The 8540-nt window shown below is 69.5% G+C and overlaps 1 protein-coding gene across 1 annotated transcript in view; it reads left to right on the forward strand.

Moving 5' to 3' along the window:
• MUC5AC (mucin 5AC, oligomeric mucus/gel-forming) overlaps nucleotides 1-8309 on the forward strand; it is a 28178-nt gene extending 19869 nt beyond the window's left edge. The window contains exons 3-21 of the mRNA XM_081798445.1: nucleotides 3-303; nucleotides 587-795; nucleotides 1188-1362; nucleotides 1693-1943; nucleotides 2028-2211; nucleotides 2635-2842; nucleotides 3189-3367; nucleotides 3737-3824; nucleotides 3930-4033; nucleotides 4228-4259; nucleotides 4639-4810; nucleotides 5147-5248; nucleotides 5500-5537; nucleotides 6029-6151; nucleotides 6237-6335; nucleotides 6669-6788; nucleotides 7007-7070; nucleotides 7172-7286; nucleotides 7657-8309. Of these exons, the coding sequence (XP_081654571.1) occupies nucleotides 3-303; nucleotides 587-795; nucleotides 1188-1362; nucleotides 1693-1943; nucleotides 2028-2211; nucleotides 2635-2842; nucleotides 3189-3367; nucleotides 3737-3824; nucleotides 3930-4033; nucleotides 4228-4259; nucleotides 4639-4810; nucleotides 5147-5248; nucleotides 5500-5537; nucleotides 6029-6151; nucleotides 6237-6335; nucleotides 6669-6788; nucleotides 7007-7070; nucleotides 7172-7286; nucleotides 7657-7996 (2904 nt within the window). The 3' untranslated portion in view covers nucleotides 7997-8309. The remainder of the gene's footprint in view (nucleotides 1-2; nucleotides 304-586; nucleotides 796-1187; nucleotides 1363-1692; nucleotides 1944-2027; nucleotides 2212-2634; nucleotides 2843-3188; nucleotides 3368-3736; nucleotides 3825-3929; nucleotides 4034-4227; nucleotides 4260-4638; nucleotides 4811-5146; nucleotides 5249-5499; nucleotides 5538-6028; nucleotides 6152-6236; nucleotides 6336-6668; nucleotides 6789-7006; nucleotides 7071-7171; nucleotides 7287-7656) is intronic.
• The last annotated feature ends 231 nt before the right edge of the window (nucleotides 8310-8540 follow it).

An 8540-nucleotide genomic window follows, 5' to 3' on the forward strand; every position in this document is an offset into this window, starting at 1 on the left:
AGGTCAGCATCGAGAATCTGGGCCAGGTGGTGCAGTGCAACCCCAGCAAGGGCCTCGTGTGCCGGAACCGGGACCAGGAGGGCAATGTCGGGATGTGCCTCAACTATGAGGTCCGGGTTTTGTGCTGTGAGCCCCCAGAGAACTGCAGTCACACTTCTGTGAAGCCCCACGTGACTTCACCTACCAAGCACTCGTCCCCTCCCGAACCTACCTCCGTGGTGTCCACTGTGCCGTTGCCCAGCTCCGTGGCGCCATCCACCACGACATGCTACTGCAGCGTGTCTGGCAAGCTCTACTCCGCAGGTATGTGAATTGTGTGTGCTGCCCCCGGCCGCTGCTGTCCTGTCCACAGGAAGCCGTGGTGTCTGGGAGAGGGGAGGGTCCCTTGCCCGTGCCACTGGGCTACAGGGTGTCTCCGAGCGCGGCACTGAGCCGTCTTTGAGGATTTCTTCCTTTTATTTCTGGGCAGGAAGGCCTCTACCAGGTCCGCCCTTTGTGTGGACGTGGAGCTTGCAAGAGCCACTCTGGGCTGCGGCTCTCCCCCAGCACGGCTCCGCTCACCCCCGCCTGGTCTTTTCTCTCACAGGATCCATCGTTTACCAACAGACCGACCTCGCCGGTCACTGCTACTATGCCATGTGCACTCTGGATTGCCACGTGGTCAGGCGGATGGACCAGTCCTGCCCCAGCAGCGTGTCACCTCCTGCCCCGACCACCTCCCCCCACGGCTTCTCCTCGTCGTCCTCCAGGACTGTCACTAAGCAGGGGTGCCCCAACGCAGTCCCCCCAAGAATGGTAACTCCCCCTCTCTGCCCTTCTCAGAGGCTGGTGCAGGGACTCTCGGCATCTTTCCAGTTCAGCTGTGGGCAGGAAAGTCAGTCACCCGCGGGCTGAAGCAGGCTGACTGTTGGGAAGTGGCCAGTTCTGGTCCTGCAGGGCTGCCGAGAGGGGGTGCCAACCGGGGAGCTGGGAGTGTGTGCAACCAGCAGATGACGGGTGCCCGAGCGGGTGGGGCCGGGCAGCCGGGGAGCGTGTGTGGGGTCGGGGCAGCGCTCCGGGGGGGAGGACCTGTGTGTGGAACAGGGTGGCAGGGGCTGGACAGGGCAGGTCCCGTCCCCTGCTGGCTTCCTGTGGCTCCCCTCTTGGGGGACTGCAGCCTCCCCAGGCTGAGAGCTGTCCTTCCACAGAAAGGCGAGACCTGGCCCACGCCCAACTGCTCTCAGGCCACTTGTGAGGGCAACGGAGTCATCAGCGTGCACCAGCGCCGCTGTCCCCACGCTCAGCCGCCGACCTGTGCCAACGGCTTCCCCCCCGCCAAGGTGGCCGACCACGGCGACTGTTGTCCAGGCTACCAGTGCCAATGTGAGCCGGGAGCCAGGCGGGGCAGCGGGGCCGAGGGTGTCCCGCCGGGGGGGCGGGATGCACTTGGGTGAGCTAGCAGGGAGGCCTGCCCGACAGCGAGGTGGGGAATGGATGGCGCCAGGCCTCCACCGGGGCGCCGAGGGGAATCCCGCCCGAGCCCCAGGGCCCCCGGGGCCGTGTCAGGCGGCAGGAGGCCAAGAGGGCCTGGCCCCACCGCTCAGGCCTCCTCAGCTCCCGCCGGACGGAGTCCTGTGCCAGTGCTGGGCAAGTGCGTCCCGGGGCAGACGTGCCGGTCGGGAGGCCCCGTGTAAGGCTGCTCTGCGCCCGCAGGTGTGTGCAGCGGCTGGGGCGACCCCCACTACATCACCTTCGACGGCACGTACTACACATTCCTGGGCAACTGCACATACGTGCTGGTGCAGCAGATCATGCCCGTGTATGAGCATTTCCGCGTGCTCATCAACAACTACTTCTGTGGGGCCGAGGACGGGCTCTCCTGCCCGCAGTCCATCATCGTCGAGTACCGGCAGGACCGCGTCGTGCTGACCCGCAAGCCCGTCCTCGGTGTGATGACCAACGAGGTGGGGAGCTCCCCAGGCAGCTCCCCGCGGACCGGGGCGGCTGGGGGCGCCGCCTCATTCTGTCTCGTCCTCGGCCGTGTCTAGATCATCTTCAATGAGAAAGTGGTCAGGCCCGGCTTCCAGAAGGATGGCATGAGCGTGTTCCAAATCGGCATCAAGATGTACGTGACCATCCCCGAGCTTGGCGTCCAGGTCATGTTCTCCGGCCTCATCTTCTCGGTGGAGGTGCCTTTCAGCAAGTTTGCTAACAACACAGAGGGCCAGTGCGGTGAGTTCCATCCCCACCGGGCCCTGCGGACGCTGGGCCCTTTCTCTGCTGGAGGCACGTAGCCGAGAGTGTCCGCCGTGGGAAGGGCCGCGCGGGGGGAGACCCCCGGGGACCGCATTCTCGGCCGGGGCGGAGGCTGCGCGCGTGGCCCCGGGCCTGCAGGTGTTTCCGCTTTCCAGCCGCACTGAGAATGTGCGGGACGTGCACCGGAGGGGCCAGGGCCTGTGCCCCACGCCCGAGGCTCACACCCATCCTCCCTCCACAGGGGGTAGGGAAACGCCTAGGGTCAGGTCCTTCAGCCAACCCATCCGGGCTGCCCCGAGCGCCAGGGCCCACCCCCAGCTCGGGGGCCCCGCGGCCCACGGGTCGGGGGCTCTCGGCTGTCCCCTGCCGGCCTGACGCCCAACCCCCCTCCGACCCCAGGCACCTGCACCAATGACAAGAAGGACGAGTGTCGCCTGCCTGGGGGGGCGGTGGCGGCCTCCTGCTCCGATATGTCCGGCCACTGGAAGGTGACAACACCCCACCAGCCACTCTGCCACGAACCTTCCCCGATGCGCCCTCCAGCCAGGCCCACGCCTTCGCCCACCCCGTGCTCGTCGTCCTCAATCTGCCAGCTGATTCTGAGCAAGTGAGATTTGGGGAGGGGCCCAGGCAGGCAGCCCCCCGACCCCACCCTCCACCGCCTACGGCGGCTCCCAAGGGAGCAGGGGGTCGGGGCGGGTGGAGCAGAGCCGCGGGTCGCTGCTGGGACACCAGGCGCCGGGCCGGCCGGGTGGGTCGGCTTCCGCTAGCTCGCGGTGGGTCTGGGCCCGCGTCATCACCCCAGGGCAGCACCGGTCTCCGGGCCGACGGGGAGGCCCAGGGGAGAATCTGAGAAAGAAACAGCCGTGTGCTGCGGCGGGCCGTCCTCCTCGGGGCACGCATACCTAGGGGAAAGCCCGGGCTGCCCCCTGACCTGGTCTCGCTGGCCACAGGGTCTTTGAGCGGTGCCACGCTGTGATCCCCCCGATGAACTTCTACCAAGGCTGCGTCTTCGACCAGTGCCATAAGACCGACTCGGGCGTGGTGTGCTCCAGCCTGGAGCTGTACGCGTCCCTCTGCGCCTCCCGCGGCGTGTGCATCCACTGGAGGAACCACACCAGCCACGCGTGCCGTGAGTGCCTGCCCTGTCCCGGCGAGCCACGGTGGGCGGCTAGTGGCCGAGGGACAGACACGCCGGGCTGGCGGTCAGCAGCTGGGCTTCCTGGAGGAGGAGGCTTGACTCCAGGGCAGAGTGTACTCAGCTCCTGGCGAGTAGTGGGGAGCCCCCAGGTTGGGGTGCCCGGGGCCTGGAGCGCAGGGGTGGCAGTTGTGGGCAGGCGGGGCATGCAGGGGTGGGGCCCGAGGGGGCCAGCTTCTGGGCTGCAGAGCCCCCGGCAGGCGTCAGGCACTCAGTGGGTTCCTAGGGATGAGGCTCACGGCAAGGCCTGGAGTTTGCTCTGGGCTGCTGCCCTTGGCCTCAGCTGTGCCCCCCACCCCACAGCGTTCACCTGCCCTGCTGACAAGGTGTACCAGCCCTGTGGCCCGTCCGAGCTCTCCTACTGCTACGGGAGAGACAACACCAGCCTCATGTACGCACCTGCCTCTCCCGCCTAGGCCTTCCCCAGAGCCCCCGGCTGGCCTTCTCCTACCCTGGGGGGCACAGGGACCAGGCCAGCCCTCTGCTGTCCCCACAGGGCTCTGCAGGACACTGGCCCCATCACAGAAGGCTGCTTCTGTCCAGAGGACATGATGCCTTTCAGCACGAGCTCTGACGTCTGTGTGCCCATAGACTGCCACAGTATGTGCCCATGGGCGGGGCTGGGGGCTGGCAGGTGCACAGGACCAGCTCCCCCCATGGATCTGTGCTTCCCAGCCAGATCCTGGGGCTGTCTGCTGCGGCTCGGGACCGCCTGGGCCCCCAACATGGGTCCTGCCCCTGAAAGGTGGGGGGCCGCGGCTGCCCACCTGTGACCTCAATCTCTCTCCCTCCAGAGTGCCTGGGGCCCCACGGGGAGCCTGTGGAGGTGAGTGTGGCCAGCTGGGGTGGGGGGCGGGGCGTCCTCTCAGTGCCAGAGCCTCGAGGAGGGGCAGGGAGGGGTCAAGGCTCCCGGAGGGGGGCGCCCGCCCCTGGGGTGGCCCTGTCCTATCCTCTAGTGGGGCCCCCTCCTGCTCCGCCGGTTCACAGTGAGAACGGAGGTGGTCACCCACCTGGCGCTTCCCACCCATCTCCCGCCCCTGAAGCCCTCTTCCCCGCCGGCTCCCCCCGGCTCCCCCCGGCTCCCCCCGGCTCCCCCGCCGGCCCTCAGCCGTGGGCTCCCGGCACCCCTCTGTCTGGCTGCAGCCATGCTTGGACCGGCGGGGGCCAGGCCCAGGGTCCTGGGCTCACTTGTGCCTCGCCTGCAGCCCGGCCACACCGTCCACGTGGACTGTCAGGAGTGCACCTGTGGGAACAGCACGCTGACCTTGATCTGTCAGAGGAAGCCCTGCCCCTTGCCCCCAGCCTGCCCCGTGCCCGGCTTCGTGCCCGTGCCTGCAGTCCCCCAGGCCGACCAGTGCTGTCCCCAGTACAACTGCGGTGAGCTCGGAGTTGCTGCCCCCCTGCCTCCGCCTGAGCGCACGGGGCCCCTGCCCACCAGCTGCACGGGGGGGCACAACCAAGGGGACAGCAGCCCCCCGCCCCCCACAAGGCCTCAGCCGGTGACCCCCCCAATAGACGTGCTCTGGGACGGGTGGGTATGCCAGGAGGGCAGGGGGCTCCTCTGCCCAGGCCACCCAGAGTGGCCCGGCCCTTGGAGAGCTGGCCTGCTGGGTGGGCAGCACTGCTGGGGACCCCTGGGGACAGCACTGGGCTGGGGTGGGGGCGTGCAGAGCCAGATGCAGGCCCCTGAGTGGACCCTCCCGTCCACCGCAGCCTGTGATCCCAGCTACTGCCCCAAGCCCGTGGCCTGTCCCGAGGGCTCCGGCCTGATCTTGACCTACGAGGAGGGGGCCTGCTGCCCGAGCCAGAACTGCAGTGAGTGTCTGCAACCTCCTCGTGGGCCGCCCGGGCACTGCGCGGGGGGGGGTGGGGGAGTCTCTCTCAGGGTCCTCTGTGGCTCGGGGTGACCCTGGACAAAGGCGCAGCTGGGGCACCACTGCCTGGTGCCTGGGGGCCAGCCCACTCCCGCGACACGTGCGGTCTCCACTGCTCTGGGGGCCGGGGGGGCCGGGGGACGGCAGGGGGTGAGGGTGGATCTGTGAGACTGCGCGTCCCCTCTCGGACAGGCTGGAGTGTCTGCAGTGTCAACGGCACCTTGTACCAGGTAAGAGCGACACGGAGGTCAGGACCCCCGTGGCACCCAGGGAGCTGAGCCCTCCCTGTCCCTGCCCCTGCCAGCTTCGCCCCGAGATGGGGCCTGCCGGCCGTGCCAGGCCCCCCGCCAGCCCGGGTGCACCTCCAGCAGCCGTGAGCTCTCGGGGACCACAGCCCGCAGCCCCGCGTAGCTGAGGCCAAGTTCGGCCCCCCGGCTTCGCCACTCCTCAGCATCAGCAGGGTGGGCGAGGCCCGCATCCCTCGGCTCTCTCCTGAGCGTGACGAGGGCCCCCAACCTCAGTTTCCCCCGGCTGGGCCCTCTTGAGCATGTGACCTCCCTGGGCACCCTGGTCACAGGGCGCAGGCTTGGGGCTCCCCGCCCCCCCCGCCAGGAGGCAGCACCTAGAGTCACCCAGAGGGCCCGGCCTGCCTAGCGGGGGCCAGGCCCGGAGGGGGACGTTCCGGAAGCTCACCGGCCCTGGCCGCCCCGACTCTCCCCAGCCCGGCTCCGTGGTCTCCTCCAGTCTGTGTGAAACGTGCCGATGCGAGGTGCCCGGCCGTCCCTCTTCGGACACAGCCGTGATCAGCTGCGAGACCCAGATTTGCGACACCCGCTGCCCCGTGGTGAGTGCCTGCTGCCACCGGCCCGTCCTGCCGCCTGGGGCAGCCGGTGCTGGGGCTCAGGCTGCATGGCCACGTCTCCCCGCAGGGCTTTGAGTACCGGGAGCAGAGCGGGCGGTGCTGCGGTGGGTGCGAGCCGCAGGCCTGCGTCCTCAACACCAGCGACAGCTCCGTCCATGTCTTCTACGTGAGTCCTGGCTGTGGGCGGGCTCGGGGCCACGGGGCCGCGGGTGAGTCCTGGCTGGGGCGAGGCCACACCTCCCAGGAGCTCCGGGGGAGGCCGGGGCTCGGGGCCAGGTCCCACCCCTGCCTGGACGGAGCTGCTGTGAGGTGCACAGTGGCAGCAGGGGTGGGGAGTGCTGAGCCGGCCGCGTCCTGGCGCACTGGGGGCCCCTGGGGAGCGGTCATTGTGGGGCTTGCGCCTGGCAGAGGCCAGGAGGGCTCTGGAAGCCCACGGGCCGGGAGGCGGACAACAGACCTCCCCTGCCCGCTCACCCTGCTGGCCGGCTCCTCCTTGCAGCCCGGCCAGTCCTGGTCAGACCCTGGGAACCCCTGTGTGACCCACGAGTGTGAGGAGCACTGGGACGGGCTTGTGGTGGTGACCAGGAAGAAGGCGTGTCCCCCACTCCGCTGTCCTGCGGTGAGCTCTGGGAGCCCACAGCCCCGCCTGGCCCCCTGGGCGCCCACGGGAGGCCACCGCAAGATTCGCCCGGGGGTGGGGGTGGGGAGCCGAGGTCGGCCCGGTGCGGTGGCCGTGGGGGTGCTGCCCGCCTCCGTGGGGCACGGTCCCCTCCCGTGCGTCCCCCCACTTCTGGGACGGCTGCCCCGGCCCTCACGGCGGCCCTTTTGTCGGCACAGGACCAGGCCCGGCCGAGCGCGGATGGTTGCTGTGTGTCCTGTCCTCCATCCCCATCCCAGCACAGTGAGCGGGGGTGTCCTCGGGGGGTGGCCGGTCCCGCCCGGGGGGGCCCAGGGCTCCCGGCCAGTCCCGACCCTCTGCACGGCCTCCCGTGTCGCCCCCAGACTTGACCTGCACCATGTTCAACGAGTCCCGGGTCATCAAGCAGCAAGGCTGCAGCTCTTTCGGGCCCGTGCTCCTGCCCTACTGCCAGGGCAACTGTGGGGACAGCGCCTCCAAGTATGTGAGCCCCTTCCTCAGCCCGGCCCGCTTGCGCGGGGCAGGGTCTGCACTGGGCGCGGGGGACGGAGAGGGGCGGGGGCAGGGCAGCGGGGGTGGCGGCCCGTGGACTGTCGGGCATCCGGCTGCTGGGTTTGGGGACCACAGACTCAACGGTCCCGTTGGTGGCGTGCCTGGGGCTCAGCCGTGGTCGCTGGCGGCCTGGACAGCTGCGGGAGTGTTCACACCCCGCAAGGGGCGCGTGGGCGCGTGCGCCTGTTACAGGCCGGAGCGCCTCTGAGAGCAGGTGGCCGCGACACAGGTGGGGCGCTCGGGGTCTGACGTGGCTGCGGGCCACGTGGCGCCCGCGCTGAGCAGGCCCCGCCCACAGGTACTCCCAGGAGGCCAACGCCATGCAGCACCGCTGTGAGTGCTGCCAGGGACTGCGTGTCTCCCTGAGGAACGTGACCCTGCTCTGCGCGGACGGCTCCAGCCAGGCCTTCAGCTACCCCCACGTGGAGGAGTGTGGCTGCGTGGGGCAGCGCTGTGGGTCTCACGGCACCCCGGGCCACGCGGAGGGGTCGGGGCCTGTGGAGAGCGATGAGGACCGGAGCCAGGAGATGCAGCGTGCGGGCGGGAAGAGCGGGGCCAGGGCCACAGGCCCTCCCAGCCGACTGACCAGCACCCGTCCTCAGGGCTCCCGGCAACCCCTGTCCGGGATACACCGATGAGAGCATCCCATTCCCTACAGCCTCGGCTCCAGGGGACCGAGATCAGGCTGCCCTGCCCGCCCACCTCGCCCCTCCCCGGGGTCCGGCTGGCCCTTGGATGTGCGGCGGCCCCGACCAACCTGCAGCCCCGCTCGGGACCAGGCTGGGGAAGTAGGGCTCCCCTGGCCGCGGGGCCAGCCTGCGTTCCCAGGACTTGAGCACCACGGTGGTCGCTTGGACTGGGTGCCCGGCTGTTTAGCCCGCCACCAGGAGGCACAGCCTCACCCTGTCGGCCCTGGGCCGCAGGAAGTGACCAACTGGATTCACAAATACACTTGGAGCATTTTGCAACGTGTGGACTCTGTGGTTTTTAAGCTTGTCCGTAAAACCCAGGAATGGGGTGGGGACAGACTGGGTGCCAGAGGGCCCACCCCATACCCTCAGCCGGCCCCCAGGACCGGGCAGCCAGGGAGGTTGGCCGGGGCCCTGCTGCCTCCAGCTGCTGGGGAACAGCACGTATCCATGCACAGAATAGAGGGAGGGAGGGCGTCCTGTATGGCCCTGC

The sequence above is a fragment of the Leptonychotes weddellii genome, chromosome 11 (assembly GCF_054177405.1).
Source record: "Leptonychotes weddellii isolate Sample4059 chromosome 11, ASM5417740v2, whole genome shotgun sequence".
Classification (NCBI taxonomy): Eukaryota; Metazoa; Chordata; class Mammalia; order Carnivora; family Phocidae; genus Leptonychotes; species Leptonychotes weddellii.